Source organism: Anopheles gambiae, chromosome 2, assembly GCF_943734735.2.
Source record: "Anopheles gambiae chromosome 2, idAnoGambNW_F1_1, whole genome shotgun sequence".
Lineage (NCBI taxonomy): Eukaryota > Metazoa > Arthropoda > Insecta > Diptera > Culicidae > Anopheles > Anopheles gambiae.
In genome coordinates, this window is record NC_064601.1 from 34,807,597 (window position 1) to 34,830,254 (window position 22,658).

The 22,658-nt window shown below is 49.7% G+C and overlaps 3 protein-coding genes across 7 annotated transcripts in view; 2 read left to right on the plus strand and 1 right to left on the minus strand.

The window, feature by feature from the left end:
* The window catches only part of LOC1269191 (disheveled-associated activator of morphogenesis 1), a 57,895-nt gene extending 40,475 nt beyond the window's left edge, over nucleotides 1-17,420 (plus strand). For 3 of the 5 annotated variants that reach the window (XM_061641033.1, XM_061641032.1, XM_061641034.1), the window contains exons 3-9: nucleotides 3,588-3,947; nucleotides 10,179-12,266; nucleotides 12,964-13,100; nucleotides 13,176-13,337; nucleotides 13,412-13,972; nucleotides 14,047-14,218; nucleotides 14,292-17,420. In XM_061641033.1, the coding sequence (XP_061497017.1) occupies nucleotides 3,588-3,947; nucleotides 10,179-12,266; nucleotides 12,964-13,100; nucleotides 13,176-13,337; nucleotides 13,412-13,972; nucleotides 14,047-14,218; nucleotides 14,292-14,624 (3,813 nt within the window). In that variant the 3' untranslated portion in view covers nucleotides 14,625-17,420. Of the gene's footprint in view, nucleotides 1-3,587; nucleotides 3,948-9,960; nucleotides 10,098-10,178; nucleotides 12,267-12,963; nucleotides 13,101-13,175; nucleotides 13,338-13,411; nucleotides 13,973-14,046; nucleotides 14,219-14,291 lie in introns of those variants that run through there. The other 2 variants (XM_061641035.1, XM_307797.6) reach the window with 2 other exon arrangements.
* Nucleotides 17,421-17,424: 4 nt separating this feature from the next.
* Nucleotides 17,425-19,688, minus strand: LOC1279775 (poly(A) RNA polymerase, mitochondrial). The gene is made up of 2 exons (XM_319519.5): nucleotides 19,379-19,688; nucleotides 17,425-19,302 (listed from the first exon to the last, which is right to left on the minus strand). The coding sequence occupies exons 1-2, from the start codon at nucleotides 19,512-19,514 to the stop codon at nucleotides 17,534-17,536; spliced, it is 1,905 nt and encodes a 634-aa protein (XP_319519.5). The 5' UTR covers nucleotides 19,515-19,688; the 3' UTR covers nucleotides 17,425-17,533.
* A 262-nt stretch (nucleotides 19,689-19,950) lies between these two features.
* LOC3290799 (ESF1 homolog) lies at nucleotides 19,951-22,568 on the plus strand. The gene is made up of 2 exons (XM_061641037.1): nucleotides 19,951-20,831; nucleotides 20,895-22,568. The coding sequence occupies exons 1-2, from the start codon at nucleotides 20,079-20,081 to the stop codon at nucleotides 22,488-22,490; spliced, it is 2,349 nt and encodes a 782-aa protein (XP_061497021.1). The 5' UTR covers nucleotides 19,951-20,078; the 3' UTR covers nucleotides 22,491-22,568.
* Nucleotides 22,569-22,658: the final 90 nt, after the last annotated feature.

The following is a 22,658-nucleotide window of genomic DNA, read 5'->3' on the forward strand; positions in this document are numbered from 1 at the left end:
CGAGAACTTGAACTTGTTTGTCAAACAGATCTCCCTCACGTTCATGCAGCACACAATAATATACCGCATCCCAGATTGTTGTTGTTTGCCTTTCCCGGACGGTCGGGAGATAACGGTAGCCAAATAAACTCCAACCCATACAATTACCCTACGAACACCCTGCCTCCAGCTGCCATGTTTACACGGCCGGCAACTTTCCTAAGCCCCCATAGTCAGATCAGAAACCTGCAGCGGGCAGAAAATAGTGTCCGCGGTCACTCGTACACCACGACATTGTGCACAGGTCAGGTGTGCAGCCAACGGTTCCATTACACCGGAACCACAACCATCGAGCGGGCATAGGGTTTACTTTTCCACACTTTCCCCAATCAAGCGGGCAGAGCGTGCCCGGTTTGGCGATTGTTTGCAGAACACGCTTGCTCCCTCCCCCTCCATCGTCACCCTGTATTTATATAGGCAACCGGGTCAACAGCATGCACCTGAGTGCCCTTTAGCGGGTGACAAACTGTCTGTCTACCACACCAATGCATTGCACCAGCTCGTGCATTCCTACACGTCACGTGAAGGGTCATGTTGCACGCGAGGAAAGTTCCGCACCGGGCACTTCGTGCGGTCGAAGGTCAATGGTGAGTGGCCATCCGTACCAGCGAGTTGATGGAGACGTCTCTCTAACAACCAATACCCCGAGAGTTGAGGCTGAATTGAAGGATTTACGCAGAGGTGCGCCACAACCGCGTCACGGGGTACACACATCCTTCACAAAGGACAACCGGTGTGCGATCTTGCTTTTCGATGCGCGAGTCACAGCCTCCACTGTAGTCCCCTTTCCGTGCTTGCCAACGTGTTTGTGCTTACGGTGGGACGCTACCGATGGCATGTTTAGTGGCATGATTAATGATGCATTCTGCACCCGCAGTAGGTAACCACCTAGCGCAGTAGCGTAATGCTCTTGTTGACTTCCCACTCCAGACGGGGCACACCACTAATCTTTGCCAGCCCTAATCGCCCGCCACCGATCGCAGACTCGTTGCTTGCACGCTAATGGTTTCCTTATTCAGTCATCAGCGCGCGGTGCTCTGATTTTGTGGCAAAACAGCACACGTCACACGTTTTATGATTTTAAGCGGTAAGCGTTTGTGTAGTGCCCGCAGGGGGTGATCTCTGGGTGAGATCGCGAAAGCTTTAGATGCAAAATAGCTTCGGTGAAGGTTTGGCTGTCGATCGGTGTTAACGTGTCGGACATTGTTGCGAGCGGGCCGAAACAATGTGCGAACGGGGAAGTAATGAGTGCAGCCAATTAGGGAAGCTATGTTCAATTTACCGGCCTGACAGGTGGGTTTCCATGTTGCTACTGCTAAACGAGGCGATGATAATGCACATAAACGGGTGTATGGGTGTTTGGCGTATTAAAGAGAATGAAATGTTTAGATGAAGTGCTGGTACATGGTTACACGGATATGTCATTTTTTAATGTATTAAAAAGACAACCCAAAAAATAAATTACAAAATTCATCAATCGTCATCAATCATCATACTGTCCTTACCTGTATTTTCAAAAGCATATCTAAGGCGGAACGAAATACCAGGCAAATTTCGATAGTCCAATACTAACTGTGAGCATAAACGTATGGCTTAGTAGGTCTTAAGAAGCTCAACAATAATTTTAACTTAATTGTTTGATACTTTCGTTAATGTGACCTGACAAGGCAAATGTTTCGTACATTCTTAAAACGATTTTTTGCTCATAAAATCAACAGTCAGTTCGTATATCTTAATCTAACCGTTGATTGTACCCACAAGTCTCCTGAAGTAATTATTCGCATTCCAACCGATTGTTGACGCTTTTTTTTGCCGTTTCCTTCCCTTCAACCTACTTTGATTTTACCGAAGCACACATTTAGCACTGTTACATCACACTTCACAAACAAACAGAAAGACAAGGCCCCCGATCGTAAAAGGGCGCGCACATATATGTTCGTAATTCGTACGGGAGGCGCAAAAAGGAACGAGAGAAGAAGAAAAAATGCTTACGCGACACAAACCCACAACCTTTGCCACACGCCACAGTGTTCCTTCCCGTCAAGCGGAGAAATTCATCGAAAATAGAAAACAATGCTGAAATGTTCCCGAACCGTGTGCACGCATTTGTATGTGTGCTGACTCATCGATGATCTTCGACAGATGAAAAAGTTACTCCATCTTCTTTACCACATGTCACAATGCAAAGAGAAGGAAGAGTTCCCCGATCCAACGACGAAAAATGGGCTCCTCCAGCATCACCAGCAATTCCCAACCCAAACGACAAGCGCGCAACAATGAGCCACTTTCTTTGCGGGAGGCGCACCAGTGCTTTCTTAAGGGTGCGATCGTAAACGTGTAGACGAGGGGGGAAAAGCACACACACACATAACAAAGCCGTTACGCGACAGGTTTTGTTGTGCTGTGAGTTCAGCGGCACAGCGAATCTGGGGTCAACCGTTAAGATTCGCCGGGGCGCTCGGGAGAGAAAATGCGCGAAAAAAAAATGGTACACAGTGACAACCCTGTCAATTCCATGCCTCATTCCAAACACACACACACACACACATATATGTGTATATGTCATTTTTCACATCAATTTTTGCGATCACATTACCGACCCCACGATTCCCCATTCCGCATCTGTGTTGCATCATTCAAATTACTGTCAAACGATTGATTTTGAGCAGCGAAAGTGGTCAACCACCAATCGCAGCGCGCTTTCGGCCGCTTTGGAAATGAACGATCGCGGTAACCCATCGAACGAAAAAAGAAAAAAACAAGGAAGAAAGAAAGTTCATAAGTTATGGAAAGTGAGGGTGTGAGGGCGAATGCGAAGAGGCTGGAAAGTTTTTTTTTTTTTTGATAAAAATACGGGCAACGGGCAGCAACAACAATAACACACCAAAAACTACACACTTCTCAAAGTCAGAGATCAAACCGCGCGTCCCTCAAGAGCGCGATGCGTAAGACCCCCCCTCAAGGGGACATGGGCTTGGGCCGGGCTGCGTAAGCAAGCACATAATTAATGGGCCATTTGACCGCGGGCAGACGGGGGCCAATATTCGCACGATGCACCCTCGCCGTGCACGCTCCTCCTCCTCGCGGCTCCGGCCCCGGTGCGGTCAATAATGTCTTTTCTCCCACCGGAATCCGAACGAACCCGACCAAACGGATGTGCCGGATTTGCCGTACATTTGTGTGGTTGTGAATGTTTATAAGCATTAGCCAGACACAACAACAACAAAAACGCTTTTTTACACTCTCAACCGTCACACAAATGTTGGCATAATTTGAAGGGAAGCCGTCGGAGATCTGTGGAGACGAGGATAGTTTCCTAAACGGCGTTGAATGGTTGCAGCAGCAAAAAACAGTACTTCAAAATTATGTAAACACATTTGTCAATTGTTTTGCCTTAATTGGGCCACCAAAGTGTCATGTATAACTCGATGGACATCCACTTATAATACTTTCATTAATTGTTTTTTACAAAAAATTCAACAAAAAAACCTTTTCAAAACGATCCTTACTAAACATACGACACCCTCTCTCTCTTTTCTATCTTCCAGGGTATCCCGACGTGCCCGATCAATTTGGCCACGTTGCGGACGCGGCTGCCCGATCTCGGCAGCTGGAGTCTGCCCCACATATGCAAGGAGGCGGTCACAAACAGCGGCGGCAGCACCACCACGCCGGAGGGCACATCCGGTAACTACAGCAGCAACATCACCGCCACGGCCGACGCCTTCTATCAGCCGACGACGGTGCCGGGGTCGCTACACACCGTCGTCCCGGCCAACGGTACGGCCGTCACCGTACAGCCGACCGCCCAGCAGCACTACCACCAGACGAATCTGCACAAACACTACAAGGCGCACAAGAAGATGCCAGCGTTCCGGGGCCGCCGGGGCTGGTGCGGCTGCCTGCAGGTAAGCACCGGTTGCATACGGGTCACATACGCTATGTGTAACCTGTTTCTTGGTTAAGGACAAAAAACTCAACAACACAGAAGGGTAATAATAAAGAAAGATCCTTTGTGGCCACTGCTACACTGCAGTGTAAAAGAGCAAAGAGTTTGTAGCTGTGCTGCCGCTAGGTTTGTGTTTCTATTGTCGATCGCATTAATCGATCTTGTACTAGTCACTGCACTTCAATCGAATGAAATATTTGTTTTTTAATGGTACACGATCCTCGCACAAAGGAAAGTTATTGAGCGTAAGAGTTTCGTCTGGTAAAAACCAATAGCAAAATTGAACACGTTTGAGGGTTCGTTGCTTACAAGAAATCTTTTGTTTTGCTGTATGTAAGGCTTAGCTTAAACAGGCTCAAAGTTGTTTTTGTAAGATTTAAGATAAGAAAACATAGTGCAGCACTCTCTAAAACTATACTAAAATAAGATACTGATCTACATACTATCATACTTAAGAAATGTGCTATGATTAGTCTATGTAGTGAAAGTGTGTCGCTTACACATAGCGTTTTTGTTCTGTCATGGTTAGGCAGAGCTTGATCTACTCCTCAATACTTTATGTCTAGCCCAAGCACACTTCGCAATTGTTTCTTGGTACCTTTAACTATGTGCTCCATCCGGAAACAATGCAAGCTTATGATTTTAATCTCAGTTTTAACATGTTCAAAGATGTATTACAAAATCACGTCCCTTTGAAGGTTCGTCGCTTGTACGAAAGTCTTTTGTTTAAAATTGACAAAAAGCTTTTCCGTTGGTTTGAAGCCATACCCAAATCCTCCCTAACCCTGTTTTTTTCCATCGAAAAACCATTGAAAATCTGTTACGAAACATCGTGTTTTAATGCGGTCTCTCTTCGTTGCCTACGATATTGGATCTAATTCGATTAAACTACCGTCATTCACTAACGATAATGTTACCCACAAACCACTGATCACAGCCGCAACGTCACCTCGCCGCTCCCAAAGCCGATGGGTTAAATCACCGGTCCCGGTGTTGAATAAAACGTTTCGCGCCTTGTGCTTTCCCGCTTCGCACGAGCGCATGTGCGTTCGATTCATTCCTCCCGATGGAAAGCAACGCTGCCGCCAGCGTGAAAGAACTCCTGGGGCGCGAGAGGTTTAAGCTTACCAATAACCTACAATATACGTACAGCAGCCACACCAAAGAGCGCCTTAAATTCGATCGATCGGTTCCGGATTTGCCGCGACGACGATGACGACGACGAAGCGTCGCCAGCGGCCACCACCAGTAGATACTGCGTGCGACGGCCACCGACCTGTCGATTCGGTGTGGCGATCATTTATCAACACGTGTGTGTGAGCCGCACGCGCACCGCACCGTTACAGATCCGGGCAGGATGCAAACGCGCTGCAAACGGTGGACGAGAATTTCAAATACTTCCGCGTTTTCTGTGGAGCGGAGCACGGTGCGCTGTCACGCTGATGGAGAGGGGAAGTATTGGAATAAAATTTCAAAAACAGAACTGCTGTTACCGGTGGTACATGGCGGGCTTCCCAAGCCACGATCGCTGTCGGGTTCAACCCTTTCAACCGATTGATTATATCAAGAGCATGCGGCGAACGATCGATAGAAGCAATTTATCATGATATCGAATATGTGCGCGATATGCACCGGCTATCGATCGTGCGTGCCCCTGCGGTCGTGGTCGGTGGTAGCCTCGCTACCACAGATGCCCGCAATCATAGTGTCGCGAGTGAGTAACCGAAGCCCTTTCAATCCGTGTCGCGCGTGTTCTCTCTCTTCCGCTCTCTCGCTCGAATCCTTGAGGAAAGAGTTTACTTCCCGTATTGAATGCATTTCAATTAATGCTACCACGATCGATACCTAAGGGAAGCGAACGAACCCTTCTCCACGGTCGATACTGCTCCAGTCGACCATGATTTATTATAACATTTTTGATCGTTGACTAACTGGCACATGATTTAGCGTCATAAAGGAACTGGCCATCCCTATGTTTTGCGAACCTTTCCAATAAAAACACATCCAACGTACTTTCCCATGCCATGGTCATGAGTACGACACTCGGGCGTCTAAGATAAATGAGTGTTTATTGGTAATTAAATGGCACCCATGTACGATGACCATATCCGGAGCAGCTACGCCAAGTACCACCAGAAGCATGATATAACGAGCGCTGTTAGAGCTAGTGCGACATTAACTGAAGATCATAAAATAAAAGCATGATTTAGTGAGTGAGCGCAATAGATATCCTAAGAGAGAGAAAAGCACATCTCCCCATCGATTGAGTTCATTGTATTTTATCGCAAAAAAGTGTAACAATAATTGTCGTCTGAAATTCGCAGTACAAATCCCTGCACACGTCCGTACAGAGCGGACACCATCGATTGCAATTTGATTAAACCATAACGGTTTGGAATGGAAACATTCAACTCGAACGCCGAGAGAAGGACACTTTTGTGAATGTTAATTGCTATCAATCACAATATGGGCTACGAACAATAAACAGTCGTCAGAAATACTTTTATGGAAACAGATGATTTTATCATTAATCCGAAGGAAGTGCAGGATGTCACTTGATGAAGCAATGAGTTTAAATGTTTACCATTTCCTTCTTCCCACTATCCTTGGTTGATCGTTTCCACAATCACTCTCTTGCCCTGCCAATCTAGACGTTCTTTTTACGAAATTACAAAAAAGCAATTTATTGAGCAATTGCCTTTTTCCCAGTAAGGAAGCACCACCAAAAAGTATGCCAAGATCAACAGACTGATTTTTTTTTTGTTATTGCTCCTCTGTTCGTTTGCATACGGTACGCAAATTACGCCCCCAGCAGCAGAAGCATCACTCATAAAAGGTCTCATAAACTTCCATAATTGGCGAAATTGATCTCCGCGAGTCTCCCCACGGTCCCAAGGAGAGATAGAAGAAGAAAGGCCAACCCTGAACCCATTGATACGTGCACATCCTCCGGACAGATGCTCGCCGGACCCCAACGCACTCCCCCACCGTACTCTGTTCGTCCTTCGGTGCGTCGTGCGTCTTTGACACTGACATTCAGAGTCACGGTCTGAGCACTCGTCGGTCCATCTCGTCGGCTCTTAGGCTGAAATAGCGTTACGCTCGACGGAGCAATATTTTGACGAGCATTTATACTTTGCAATGCATATTCGAGCCGCCCGGTAATGGCACGAGAGCACAATAAGGAAAACCCATCCTGCCATAATTTAGCCGCCAAAGGTGTTAATATGCTGCGGGGGGGTGGAGGTAATTTTTCAAGGTTTTGATTTTGTTTTTTTTTTGTTGTCCTCCTTACCTTATGGGCCTTTTATCGCGATTGTTTCGCACAGTGAAGTACGCGCCAACTACCTTCGGCGGTGTTGAGTCCTTCACCGTGCCTGGCATCGGCAGCATCAAACGCGGCATTGTGTAATTGGGCTTCGGTAACGAGCGGCGCAAAACCGGATTGCGCGCACCGGGCAGGACGATTGATTATGAGCAGTGGCTTTAATGTGTCCGATCGATCGTGCATTAGCATGCAGACGCATTAAGAAGAAGAAGAAGAAAACGACACGGTGTTAATGGTAATGTTATTCCTGGGAGAGTGCAGCCGTACGAGCAGGAGCGGTTTTGCATTTACGAATCGATGTGTGTTTCCTTTGCAGAGCACTGAGGGTGACATAATTTATCGTGTACAGTAGAGTTTATTTCTCTGCTGCCCAATACGATCAGATGCAGAATGCGCATGATCGTATGATAAAAGCTAATGGGTGCGAGGGAACTCTATAGAAAGGAGAAGGGATAAGTAAAGCACAGTGATCATCGTTTTACGGATGTTATGTGTAGTAGCTCAGACTAATTTATGTGCGTTTTATTACACCTCTCAGTGATGGAGTGAGATATGGACTGGTAGTGGTTATTGATCAACACGAAACATAATCTTTTTACATGAAGATCAGATCGACATTCTATTAATTTATGACAAAGTTGCAGGTAAGACTTGGATAAGAGCTTCTATCTATATAATATTATTGAACTAACTGTTGAAATGAACCGGAATCAAACGCGTTATTAAGTTTAATACATATCTTTTCACAAGAAAATACGGCCGAAATCGTAAAAACGCTTATTTAAATTATAAAATGTCTTTTCACCGTTCGACAAACAAAATGACACATTGATAAAAAGGCATTCCATTTTCTGAACAGAGCAAGTACCAAATACTCTGAACAAAACATCATTAAATGAGTGTCATTCCCTGCCCAATAAACCTTGAAAGTACACCATTAAGTATGCTACCATTAAGTACGTGTAAAAATTTGTTCACACCATCGCTATCAACATAGAGTCAAAGAAAAATCGTACAGCTTTATCACCAAAGCACAAGCAATCGCTACGGGGCCAGCATGCCAGACAGCTGTTACTACCCGCTCGCTGCCGGCTGTGGTAGATTTTAACAAGCAATCTTTCACTTTTTTTTGCCTTCCCCAAAATCGGTGTCAATGACGGTCCCAGACCCGGTCCCAAACTTATCAAACTGCACAGAGCGCTTTAAAATCAATTCAGATGGGAAGTTTATCTTGCAAAATCAGCCATTGCTCGAAACAAGATCACAAGCTCAGGCTCAGTTTGCGTGGGAAATGAAACGGAATATTTGCAAGAAATCTGCTACCGCGCTTAGTTATTATAGTAAAGTGCTTCTTTTACTTATGCTGGTAGGGGGATGCTTCTCACGCCTGCTGACCTTCGGACGATGTTGATAGTAGTAGCGTTGCTCCAGTGATACCGATTTTTACCACCGGTTTTGTTGCCAGACCTTTGCCCGACATTCCAAATAGCCACTGCCGATCGGTTTAATCCCAAAACTCTGCGCATCAAACGGCAGCCCATCGAATGTTGGGCACACGGTACCTAATCAATCATAATCTGCGGCCTAATGTTTCCTCTGCCGGTTACTATCCCCCGCCCCCCCCCCCTCCAAAAATGGACTATTTCCTTTCCTAAACGAACACATTAGCTGCCAAACGCTCACGTCATCAGATTCAGTTCAGTTCACCATCACATTTCAAAGCATGATCATTCCGCATGATCTGACCTTTACCGACAGCCCACTGCCTCTTTCCAGGTCAACAGCAACCGGGAAGAAAGGCAACCATAAAGCACATTGGCACCGTACTTTGCTCTCTCAAGCAACGCAAAACAGTAATGCTTTCCGAGTACGCTCCGGCCATATCCGATTTCCGGCCTTAGTTGCTTGCTCAAATCTGGATCCATTCTTTCGCTTCGGCCCCAATTTCCTTGGTTCTTCAAACTACCCCCCAGACAGTGGGCAGAAGAGAGTAAAGGAGGTGAGGGGCAAACCGCAACGGATCGGATTGTAGGTGGAGTAAATTGAACAAATTGAATAATACCAATCATCCCGACCATGTTTAAATGGGAGCAAATGATCACGGTGTGGCGGTCGGGATCCGTTCGGTGCCCATACACAGCAGAAGCCACGCGCTTTATGGTAGAAAAAGGCAGCGCATCTAATAAATAAGGCTAACAACACATTATGGGCTGGGTAATTGAATCGAGCTCGGGCTGAGCAGGGTGCAATTGTTTGCCTAATTTGCACGGTTTACAGGGGATCGAAAAGGGATTAAAGATTGTGCGGAGATTTTGGATGGGAAATCAATCGAACGATCGGAACCCGCTGTGGTTTTCACGTTAAGGTGGTTGGCGTTTAAAGAAACTCTAAAGTTAGTCTTTTGTGGTGCGAGTTTGCACGGCGAGAATTTACAGTGTCAATGAGAAGTTCGAAACAAAAAATTTGTTAATTAAGCGACGAACCTTGCATTGTGATTTTATAGTTTTCATAGCGACTTCACTACTCATTAAACCGTCAATTTAAATTCGCAACAATGATGGACCACTTGTGCTATATTGATTATTTGATCAAAGCAACCTGGATTATGGTAGGCCAGTGCTTTAATCGTTTCGTCCAAAACACAAGTGTAGGGAGGTGTAGTTGGAAAAATTCTTTTCTTTTTTTTCATCCAGTATTTGTGATAAATTTCACTGGATGGAACTGCTTTTGAGATTAATACATTTTGTGGAGAAAATTTTTATGTTTATATTCTTTAAAAAAGTTCGCATCATATCAGTATCGCCACACAAGATTGACATAATGCTGATTTTTTCTCTCTTTTATTCCTTCTTCTCTCCACAGGATGACGAGCCACCCGAAATCTGTGTGGTGGAAGGTGTGTTCTCCCTGCAGACGCTCACACCCACCCAGCCGATGCCGGCGATCGACGAGCTCGACAGCAAGTTTGCCGAGCTGGTCGAGGAGCTCGATCTGACCGCACCGAACAAGGCGGCCATGATGAGCCTGCCGCCCCAGAAGAAGTGGCAAATCTACTGCTCGCGCAAAAGCCCCCTCGACAGCGGGCCCAACGGCACCCCGCTACAAACCGTACCGCCGTCGCCGGAACACTACATCGAGCGGCTCAAGGATATGGCGGTGCAGCTGAAAGCCTGCGCGCCGGACGAGTCGCCAACGCACGAGTACGGGCCGAAGATCGAATCGCAAACCGCACTGTTCGATGCGCTCAAGACGGCACTGCGCACCTCGGCCCACAGCTTCGTGATACGCTTTATCGAGTTGCAGGGGCTGCCGGCCCTGCTCGAGCTGCTGCAGGCGCTCGACATACGGGTAGCGAACAGCCCGCTGCACACCAGCCTGATCGGGTGCATCAAGGCGCTCATGAACAACTCGACCGGCCGGTCCCATGTGCTCGCCCACCCGACCGGGATCGATACGATCGCCCGGTCGCTGGCGGCGGACAACATCAAGACGAAGATTGCCGCGCTGGAGATACTCGGTGCGGTCTGTCTCGTGCCGGGCGGCCACAAGAAGGTGCTGAACGCGATGCTCAACTACCAGGAGTATGCGGCCGAGCGGGCCCGCTTCCAGGGCATCGTGAACGATCTCGACCGCTCGACCGGCGCGTACCGGGACGATGTCAACCTCAAGACGGCGATCATGTCCTTCATCAACGCCGTGCTGAACTACGGCCCCGGGCAGGAGAATCTCGAGTTTCGGCTCCATCTGCGGTACGAGTTCCTGATGCTCGGCATCCAGCCCGTCATCGACAAGCTGCGCAAGCACGAGAACGACACGCTGAACCGCCATCTGGACTTCTTCGAGATGGTGCGCAACGAGGACGAGAAGGAGCTGGCGCGCAAGTTTGACCACGAGCACGTGGACACCAAGAGCGCGTCGGCCATGTTCGATCTGATCCGGCGCAAGCTGAGCCATTCGCCGGCCTACCCGCATCTGCTGTCGCTGCTGCAGCATATGCTGTTGCTGCCGCCGCCCACGACGGGCCCGAACGCGCAGCACTGGCTGTTGTTTGATCGGGTCGTGCAGCAGCTCGTGCTGCAGCACGAGGAACGCCCGGCCAGCGACTGTCTCGATCCGGACGCACCGGGCGCGGACAAGCGCTCCGAGACGGGTTCAGTGGCGTCGGCCTCGCTGAAGCTGCAGGACCCGGACGTGGCACCGCTCGCGATCGACGTGCGCAAGGTGGTGAAGCTGCTGGTGAAGGAGGAAGAGCTGGTGGCCGCCCGCACTCGGGCCGAGGATTTGGAGCGCGAGAACGCGGAAATAGTGGCCCGGCTGGCGAAGAAGGAGCAGGATCTGGACCACCGGACGCAGGAAAAGGAAGACCTCGAGACGGCGCTGGCGCGCATGCGCGAGCGGCTGGAGAAGGAAAGTGCCAACCACTCGCAGGCGGTCCAGCGTGCGCTCAATGCGGAGATGCGGGCCGAGGACCTGCAGCACCGGATCGTGAGCGAGCAGCAGGAGCGGCTCCGGCTCGAGCGGCTCGTCACCGAGGGCAGCATCCCGGACGACCAGAAGGTGGCGGGCCTGCAGGGTGCGAACTGCAACGGGCAGGCCACGTCACCGCCGCCTCCGCCGCCGCCCGCCTGCAAGCTGCCGCCGCCGCCGCCACCGCCCATGATGATGCCGGCCGCACCGCCGCCACCGCCCGCTCCGGGCGGTCTGCCGAAGGTGGCGCCGGCCGGCGGGCCCCAGGCACCGGCCGCTCCGAAGGCGCCCGAAGCGCCCAAGAAGAACGTACCGCAGCCGGCCAACCCGCTCAAGAGCTTCAACTGGTCCAAGCTGCCCGACAGCAAGCTGCAGGGCACGGTGTGGAGCGAGCTGGACGACACCAAGTGGTACAACAGCATCGAGCTCGAGTCGATCGATAAGCTGTTCTCCGCCTACCAAAAGAACGGTGTTGCGGTAAGTGTACGTGTGTGTGTATTTGTGTGGGAGTTTCAACTAGTGGCGGGTGCTCGGAATCGGACATTCCCGATTGCGATTTCGTGTTCGGAATCGATTCCGGAACCGATTCCGAAGCTGGAATCGATTTGATTCCGGTGCCGATTCTGAAGTTGTCTCCAGATCCGATTTTGGAGTCGGCTCCAGAATCGATTCCGGGATCGGAATCAGCTCCGGAATCGGAATCGACCTTGGAGTCGTAATTTGCTTCGGTAACAAAATCAGGATGGACTCCAGAAATGGAATTGGATTAGTTCTCCGGAATGAGAATCAGTTATTGAATTGAAATACGAAATTTCAGAAGCGAAATCAGTCCCCACGAAGGAATCTTCATGAGAATGGATCGTTTACAAATACATTTTGATTCTTTGCGGCTATAAAAACGTAGTATCATTGGACCCAAACGCCTATTCTTATGGATATGTCGAAACCGACTCCGTTTCGAATGCAATTCTGATTTCGGAGCCAATTTCGATTTCGGAACCGATTCGGGAGTCAATTCCAATTTTAGAGTCTATTCCGATTCCGGAATCGATTCTGGAATCTGATTCCGGATATATTATCTGGAATCGATTCCCACGAAAACTTCATTTATCCCATCACTAGTTTCAACCTCATCAGCATGTTCTCTAATGTCGTATTTTATACTCCTGTCTGTGAACAGAATGATGGTTCGATCGAGGATCTTCGATTGATCGGGAAGAATAAGGCTAAGATTTTGTCGGTAATTGATGGACGACGGGCGCAGAACTGTACCATCCTCCTCAGCAAGCTCAAGATGACTGATGAGGAGATCTCCAAGTAAGTCCAATTCAAACATCACACGATCATATCACACGAAAGGATCATCACTTAACGACTATTCCCGAATTCTAGGGCAATCTTGTCGATGGACTCCAACGAGCAGCTACCAATCGATATGGTAGAGCAACTCCTGAAGTTCACACCATCGGCCGAGGAGCGTGCCCTGCTGGACGAGCATTCCGAGGATATCGATTCCCTTGCACGTGCTGACCGGTTTCTCTACGAAATCTCAAAGTAAGTCCCAACCTCACCAATAATCCTATTCCCATCATGTTCTCATCATCTATCACACCTACCCCGATTCCCAGGATACCTCACTACGAGCAGCGGTTGCGCAGCCTACACTACAAGAAGCGGTTCCAGGTGACCGTGAACGATCTCGCCCCAAGGATCGCCAGCGTGATGGAGGCCTCCCGCGAGGTCGCCCGCTCCCGCAAGCTGCGCAAGCTGCTTGAGCTCGTGCTGGCGCTCGGCAACTACATGAACCGTGGTGCCCGGGGCAATGCGTCCGGCTTCCGGCTGGCCTCGCTGAACCGGCTAGCGGACACCAAGTCCAGTGCGGCCAAGGGTACCACGCTGCTCCACTATCTGGTGCAGATCATCGAGAAGAAGTTCAAGGACATCCTGACGCTGGAGGAGGATCTGCCGCACGTGAAGGAAGCGTCCAAGGTGTCACTCGGCGAGATGGACAAGGACATTACGATGCTGCGGGCCGGACTGGCCGAGGTGAACCGCGAGATCGAGTTCCACCGTAGCAGCGGTGCGTCCCAGCCGGGCGACCGGTTCCTGCCGGTGATGCGCGAATTCCACGCCCAGGCCTCGGTCCGGTTCGCCGAGCTGGAGGACCAGTTCCAGGACATGAAGACGAGGTACGGACGAGGCATGAGATTGCTGGGGAAAAGCTTTACATATACCCCATTTCCCATTTCTCTCTATTCCCCAGGTTCGATCGTGCCGTTCGGCTCTTTGGTGAGGATGGTTCCGTCGTGCAGCCAGAAGAGTTCTTCGGCATCTTTGACGGCTTCCTGTCCGCCCTGATGGAAGCGAAGCAGGACAATGAGAACTTCCGGCGGCGCCAGGAGGAGGAGGAAAAGCGTGCCAAGCAGGAGGCCGAGGTAAGTGCTAAGCATTGAGCACCCAACCTACCGAAATTAACACCCGCTCTTTCCCGCCCGCTCCTTGTTTTAGCTAAAGAAGCGCACGATCGAGCGAAAGTCCAAGGAGGGCCTGCTCAACTCGGTCGCCGGCAAGCTGGGCCTGAAGTCGAAGCACTCGAACGGCACGAACGGTGGGCCCGTCCCCGGGGCCGATCCCAACAACAAGGGTGAGTTCGACGACCTCATATCGGCACTCCGGACGGGTGACGTGTTCGGGGAGGATATGGCCAAATTTAAGCGCTCGCGCAAAACACGCCTCGGACCGAACGGGACCAACAATACGTCGCCACCGCGCAGCCGGAACAGCATCGGGCGGGAGGACAGCCGCGAGCGCACCGGTGTGGCCAACAACCGGCGACAGTAGACATGTTTAGAATGACACCCCATCCCCATCCTTTCCCTTCCCTTCCCACTCTCGCAACAACGCAATCCTTCCGGTAGCTGATGGAAAAGCAACGGCAAACCGGAATGGCCAGTAGATAAATCAATCCCGTTTACCGGTACCCAACACGAATGGTACACACACTGTAAGGAATGTTTGTCACTTGGTTGTATGTAGTTTTGTTGGTTCGCCAATTAAGCAGAGGGCCAAATTACACCGTGTACAGGGGTTCTCCTTAATCTCCCTTAAACCTACTTCTTTTGTGTCGTTTTGTGTATTTTCCACATTTGTACAGTTGCTTTGTGTAGTTAGTTTTAAGTTTGAGCTGCTCGATCGCTCGACACACACAACACACACGACGATCGTCAAAAGTGATCGATATATCGAGCACAACCTGTAAGGTCTTCCCGTTTTGCCGAAGATAGTCGCTACACGATCGCTATCTTACGTCCCACCCGCTTTCTGTCCCAGTCAATGACGCCATTTGCCCCAACGCCTCTCCCCAAATTCCACAAATTAATTTATTTTAATCCCTTTGCATCCAGCATTCCTACTGATTTTCTTGCTATGAACGCGTCTCGGGGGGGGATTTACTTTAGGCCCAAAGCTCCTCTAAAGGAAGTATAGAATGTGCACAGGTTTTGAGGATGGGAAACTTTAGCGATTAATGTAAACGCAAAATTTACAACCACTGTAAAGTCTGCAAAAGATACGTTTTGGATAGAGAGAGAGAGTGTGTGTGTGTGCACAAAACCAACCAACTACTCATTTGTACGGACATTATTTGAATCGTTACTCGATTGAGGGGAAGAAAAGTGAACATTAAAACAAGTCACAGAACACCTAAAATTGTCACTTTTGGACGTAACTTTACCCACATCCCACAGGACAAATGTTTACATGTTTCCAGATTTTGTGAAGCAAAGCTTTTCAGTTTGGAAGCAAAGGTAGTGCGAGCATAAAGCAAAAGTTTACAACGATCGTGTTTAAAAGAAAAGAGTGAAACTGCAACTATTTGGATTTTTCTTTGTATTTGAGCAACTATTGAATCCAACAACTTCCAGCGTTCCTTAATTCATACAACTTGCACACTTTTCTTCATAGGATTTCCCAAACATCAATAGCAATGTTGAACAACTTATTAGAATGTTTCTAAACCTCTTTTTTACAACATAGATGTTTGATCATTTTTAATCTAAACAGCAGCCAATTTTTAATTGTTTTAAAAATCCAGCTCTTTGGAAAACGTGGGTTTTTAAGTTTGTCAGTAGGATTGAAGCCAATCAACAAGCCCCTTCTAAGTTAATTATAGAAAAATATTCCCAAAGCAATTGTTTACAAAAACAAAAATCCGGAAAGCAGTAAACATATTTTAAGCAAAAGTAAAACGAGCAGTTCAAAAATGAAAAGAAACCAATTGGGGACAAACTTTTTGTCGTTTTCGGTAAAGGGTACCGATTGCTCGTAACGTTCGTACGCGCTCGTTTGGTAGAGAGACGTAAATAATACATTGCTCTTTTTAGCACATGTAGGAAGGTTTTATGAAAATGTAGGAGTAGAAAAGTGAAGAAAAAAATAATCAAATTCCATCTAAATACACACATACATACCACCCACAGTCATCATGCAAGCACTAGTAGTAGAATGTAGCTAAATGCAAATACAGTGAGGCAGACATGTATAATCATTTGAATATTAAGTATCGGGAGCGACGTTCGTAGGATGAAGAGGAGAAGGAGCAAGCAAAGCGTATATATGTATGTAACTAGTTCTGATAGTGATCGTTTTAGTGTGAGTGTCTGTGTGTTTCGTGCGTCCTTAAAAACGTCCTTCAGGACGATCGCCGACGATGTTTGTTAGTAGTACGAGAGTTAGAATCTATTTTCCTTTTTTTTTTTTCTTTTTGCTGCTCGATCGATCGGAGTGTTTCCTTTCCTAGCCTTTAGTCAGCGCTAGTAGATATATATAATGCGTGCTTGCGGGTGGCGTTTAGATAGACAACTGACCACCTAGCATCCTGCCACCATGCTGGATGCTTCTGGGTGGCTGTGAAATCGGTTCGGCACAAGCATGATCACCCATTCATTCACATCATTCACATTCTGTACATACATATAATCCCGATTAGTTGTAGCCCATATTGATGACTAGAAACTAGTTCGTTTTAGTAGCAATGGCGGGAGGGTGTAAAACATGGGGAGGGAAAATTTGACGAAACACAACCGAGAAACACGACCCATTTTTGAATATTTTTTCTCTCTCCAAAACTTTGGAGTAACACGCTTTCGATGGCACGTTCATGTTTTGTGTCCTTTTTGTATATGTGTGCGCACACACGCAATGTGCACATATTTGTGGTTTAGGTTGCTTCACCATCCAGAACAGGGCGACAATGATCTCCTCCTCCTCGGTGGATAGCTTCGAACGTAAAGCGACAAACATTTGTTAGCTGCGTATGTGTGTGTGTTGGATGACGCGGAAAAGAGGAAGCAAGCGTGAACATGATGGTACGATTACGAAAATGTACGCAAACAACTCCGAAAGACGCAGAAAAGGGGCGGGAAATGTGTTGAGTGGAAGTCCCACGCGTAGAAAGTGATCCTTCTGAACTTGCTGCCTCTTCAGGCACACACACACACACACGCGGTTTGTGGTGGTAGGTGGACACGTTAATTTTTCTAGTGATTGTGTGACGGTGGATCGATCGATGTGCACGTGAAACACGTTTTGCTCGAGTACGAAAAACTTGTATGAAATAAAGAAATCAAACTTAAAAAACGTGTTTTCTTCTCATCTGGATTTCCGCTAACTCGTTAGTGTGTCGTCACTCACTTTTATTAACCTTCCCCGCAAACAAACCTAACTCTTCTCGCCCCGACGCCCCTCCACTATCACCGCCGTTTCGTGTTTCGCTTTAGCTTTACGCCCGTGCCTTCCATCGGGGAAGACGTCCTCGGTTCTACGCCGCCCGTTCGATTGCTGTTACCACCACCACCTCCCGCTCCCAGCTTGTGCAGTTCCGCCTTTGTCGCGCGCTGTATGGCCGCCACCTGGCTCTTAACGGCCGGGTTGCGATACTGTGTCGGTGCGTCCGCCGGCACCTCATCGAAGATGTCCTTCACATTCAGCAGCCGTTTGGTGAAGAACATCTGCGGCGTAATGCGCTCCTGCTGCTTCGGACCGAACAGGCTCACGAGACCCCACGGTTCGGTCGGTGCGCCCGTTTCCTTCCCATGCGCTTCCAGCAGCCACACCGCATTGCGTACCTGCATCCGAAACAGTTCCGTCTCCTCGAGATTAACGTTCTTGCTCACGTTCAGCACCGTTTCCAGCGGGTTCACGATGTACATCGGGCTGTGGTCGGGTTTCAGTATAGTGGAGCCGAGGTTGAGACTGATTGCGCGCTGGCTGAAGTCAAACTGTGAGTAAAACTCGAAAAACTGCACCAACAGCTGCTCGAGCGTCGCCTCGTTCTCGCTACGGAACGAACCGTAGATGGAAGGATTTTTAAGGAACGTGTAGGCCCATTCGGTTTCACCCTCGCCGAACCGCGTGACCGGTGCGCTGGTTTGCGGTGGGCAGCTGGCACTGAGCTGAATCAGTCGGTTGATCGACGGTAGCACGGGGCGGGCCAGCTGCTGCAGAAAGTACATGACCAGCATGGTGAGCGAAAAGTTGGTAATCCAGTAGCCGGGCGTTTGATTCGTCAGCCCGACCGACTGTGCCCAGCGGCGAACGCAGAACGTGAGCGGACGGACCCGGGCGTCCAGCTGGCCGAACAGGTACAGCAGCTCGGACATGTACACGCCCGCCGTATTGTTCATGGTGAGGTCAATCTCCAGGTCCAAATGCTCGTGGTGGTACTTGACGATCGGCACCCGGGCCTTCAGTATCCGGCGCACACTGTTCACGCCCGGTAGAAACAGTTGCAGCACGTCACCGATCGATTCCAGCTGCCGCTGTACCTGCGTCCGCTCGTTCGGGTTGGTTGCTTTGGTGTGATACACGAGCCGTGAGGTTCGATCCGGCGGCTCCCCGGACCGGGAGTCCAGATCCATTATCACGTCCAGGTCGCAGCCCATCCGGCCGTACCCGTTGACGGAGGACCCGAACGGATGCGCCACTGCCTGGGGGAACATTCCCTGCAGGGAAGATTCCAACTGACGCACGGCTAGGAAGCGCAACCGTTTGCCGAGATCGTTAAGCTTCGTTACGCGGTGCAGAACGGTCACCTGGTCGTCGATGCTTTCCGCTGCCGTCAGGAGCCCATTCAGTTCCGCCTCCTGTATCGGCTGGGTACCATCGATCAGGGCAAGCGACCGTTTCGGTTCCTCCTGGGCAATCAGCTTCGGTTTGGGGCCGGTGCGGAACCAGAGAAAAATTGACCGGGCCCGGACACCCGGTCGCTCGGTACTGAACACACCGGACTGCATGGCCGCATCCGCCTCGGCGGACGAGCCGAACTCGAGCAGTATGTAATGGCAATCGCCATCCCCGTCGCCATCTACCCGGTAGTGGTGCGAGCTTTGGATTGTGCCAAACTGTGAGCAGTAGTGGTACAGCTCGTTGTACGATCGTTCCGAGCTCACCTGCACCAGTATGCTTTTTCTCGCTTCCGCACGGCGCGTGGAAAGCATTGTGTCGAACGTTCGCACATTGGCTACAACATATAAAAACAAACGAAAAATTAATGTGCAACTCTCCCTGTATATGCTTTGTATCCACGCTTCCATTACCACTGCAATGCCGTATCGGCCAGCATAAGGGTGATCGTTGTTGCCTCCCGGTCGGTGGCACTAGTATCTGCCGGATGTGTTCATACCCGATGAGCGCTCGTTTGGAACGAGCTGTAGTGCGGTATATGTGAAGCATGCTGGCAGTACCGGGCGGTTGATCGGCACTCTGGCTAAGAATCGGCCAACCGGCGAGCTAAAACCCTTATTTACACACTAAATTTTGCGAAACAACACAACTTTTCTGTTACATGATGTGTGTGTGTTTTCAACGACTTCTGTCAGAGCTGTCTGTTCCAATACAATCCACTGTCAGTGGTGGTGTTTTTAGGTTAGGAAACCCAACATTGCACTCAAAGTGGGGAGCACGGACATTCAAACGATAGTTTACCAACAATTCGATGCGAAATTAATTCATAGTACATGCAATAACCATTATTTCATTATTACGCAACATATATCAGCTAAGAACATTTAAATAATAGAAGAAAATCATTTGATTTCTTAAACCCAGTTTTACAGTGTACCAGCATTGGGTTAGTTTTTTCACTGGGTTTTATTTACGTGCTCTGAACACTTCTGTCAAACCCGTCCATGCCGTATTGTTTACATTCACGTTGCAGCGGCGTTTCTCGCGGTGAAAATCATATGAAACCGGTGCATTTTATCATTCCTACCTAATTCGGTTCGTTTGTTAATCGCGATGAAGGACGCAAAGAAAAAATCCGGCCCCGCCGGTAAAGGTAAGGGTGATAAAACAGCTAAAAAACAAGCAAACAGCTCGACCCAGCAATCCAACGACAACGGTAATGCGCCGAAGATGTGGGACGACGACCGGTTCGCCCATTTGATCAACAACCCGCGCTACCATGGCATGCCAAAGTCGAAGAAAACGGTCAAAATCGATAGCCGCTTCAAGGCCATGTTCGACGATGAGCGGTTCAATCAGAAGGCCACGATGGATAAGTACGGCCGGAAGATTAAGAAAACGGACTCGGACTTGATGCGCAAGTTTTACCATCTCGATTCGGATGAGGAGAACGAAGAGGAAGCGGCCCGCGAGCGGGAACGGGAGGAGCGGGCGATGGAGGGTCGGGCCGGATCGGAATCGGATGAAGGAGCCGAAGGGTTGCAGCTAACGAAGGAGGAAAAGAAAGCGGGCCTGTCTGGCAAGGTGAAGGACCGGCTAAAGGATTTGGAGGTGGATTTTGCGCGTGGAGAAGGGTTGCTGGAATCTTCCTCGGACGACGACGATTCGGACGGTGATGAGGAGGAGGGACAGGATGTGTTCATTGAACACGTGTGGGGCGAGCTGGATGCGGAAGCGGAGCGGACGGAAGAGTCCACCAGACGGTTGGCAGTCTGCCATATGGACTGGGACCGTATCCGGGCGGTGGATGTAATGGTGCTGCTGAGCTCCTTTCTTCCCCCCGGTTCGGCCATCAAGAGTGTAACGGTAAGAGTATCCACGAGGGAAAATCCACGGGGATTTTTTAAAATTTCTGTTCGATTTTCGCAGATTTATCCTTCGGAATATGGCAAACAGCGCATGAAGGAAGAGGAGGAACGTGGCCCGCAGGAGTTGACTGTCCGCACGATTGAAAACTCGGACGAAGAGGAGGAGGATGAAGAGATACAGAAGGAACGGTTGCGCGAATATCAGCTTAATCGGTTAAAATATTACTATGCCGTCGTGGAGTGCGATTCGGTCGCAACGGCCGATAAGATCTACAAGGAGTGCGACGGCATCGAGTACGAAAGTACGGCCAACAAGCTAGACCTGCGTTTCATTCCAGACGATATGGAGTTTGACGATGCGCCGAAGGATCGCTGTACCGAGCTGCCGGAGGTGGGCAAGTACGTGCCGCGTATCTTCGGCACGGCCGCACTGCACCAGTCGAAGGTGGAGCTGACGTGGGACGAGAACGATCTCGACCGGAAGGAGTTCAACGAGAAGCTGCGGGACGGCAAGTGGGCAGATCTGCGCGAGGCCGAGCTGAAGAAGTACGTGGTGTGCTCGAGCAGCGACGAGGAGGGCGAAGATGAGGATGGTGTGGGCAGTAGAAAATCCAAGCGTCCGGTCGTGCGAGTCGGACCCGCCGACAGTGACAGTGATTCTGGGGAGGAGGAGAATGGCGACGGTACCGACTCGGACGGTGAACCGAAGGGAAGCCGTAAGGAGAAAATGATCGCAAAGTATCGTGCCCTGCTGAACGACATCAAAGAACAGGAGAGGGAGCAGGAAGAAGACAAGGTCGGCTTGGAGTTCAGCTGGAAGGTGAACGGGAAGGAGGAGGATGAAGAAAACAACGGTCAGTCCGATGCCGAATCGGACGATGAGCCCGCCAAGCCACCCAAGGACGATGTGAATCCGTTCGAGAAGATTCTGCAAAAGAAGAAGGAGAAAAACAAGCGTCGAAAGGAGCTGAAGAAGCGCCGGAAGCGCGGCGAACTGGATGGTTCGGGCGCGGAAGCCACCGAGGACGACAGCTCCGAGGATGATCTGCCGCACGGTGTCGATCTAAACGATCCATTCTTTGCGAGCGCTTTCGACGAGAAAGAGTTCGGTGTGGGTAAAAAGAAGCAAAAATCGAAACAGAAGGAGCGCGAAGCGATCAAGCGAGCCAAGGAGGAGGAGGAACGGGAGGCGGAGGAAAACGAACGGCGCCGGGCGGAGCTGGAGCTAATGCTGGACGATGGCGAGGACAATCGGGCACACTTTAATCTGCGCGCCATTCAGGAGCGTGAAATCGATCTGCGCACGGTGTCGAAGTCGAAGCGGCGCGCCCTGCTGAAGAAGAGCCGGCGGGAGATCGAGGAGCAGCGAAATCGGAAGGCGGCAGCGGACGATTTTGAGGTGAACACGGAGGATCCCCGGTTCAGTGCGATCTACTCGAAGCCCGACTTCAGTATCGATCCGACGAATCCGGCGTTTAAGAAGACGAAAGCGATGGAACGGCTGATCGAGACGAAGCTGCGCAAGCGCCAGCTGGCGGAGAACGATGTGAGGGAGGAGAATGGGAAGGTGGTGCAGCCGGTTGAGAAGGTGGCAAAGCGGGACGTCTCCACGACCATGCTAGTGAAGAGCATCAAGCGGAAGATAGGAAAGGCGTAATTAGCTTGGATTTTGTTGGGAGGAACAGTAGATGTTTGCATTTGTTCTAATAAATTCATTAAACAATGGATAAAGAAATGAGTTTGTTAGTGTTTTTGGAACCATAGACCGACATTAATTCACAATTATTGGGTATTAGTTTACGTACCTTTGTTCAAGCATGGCTGG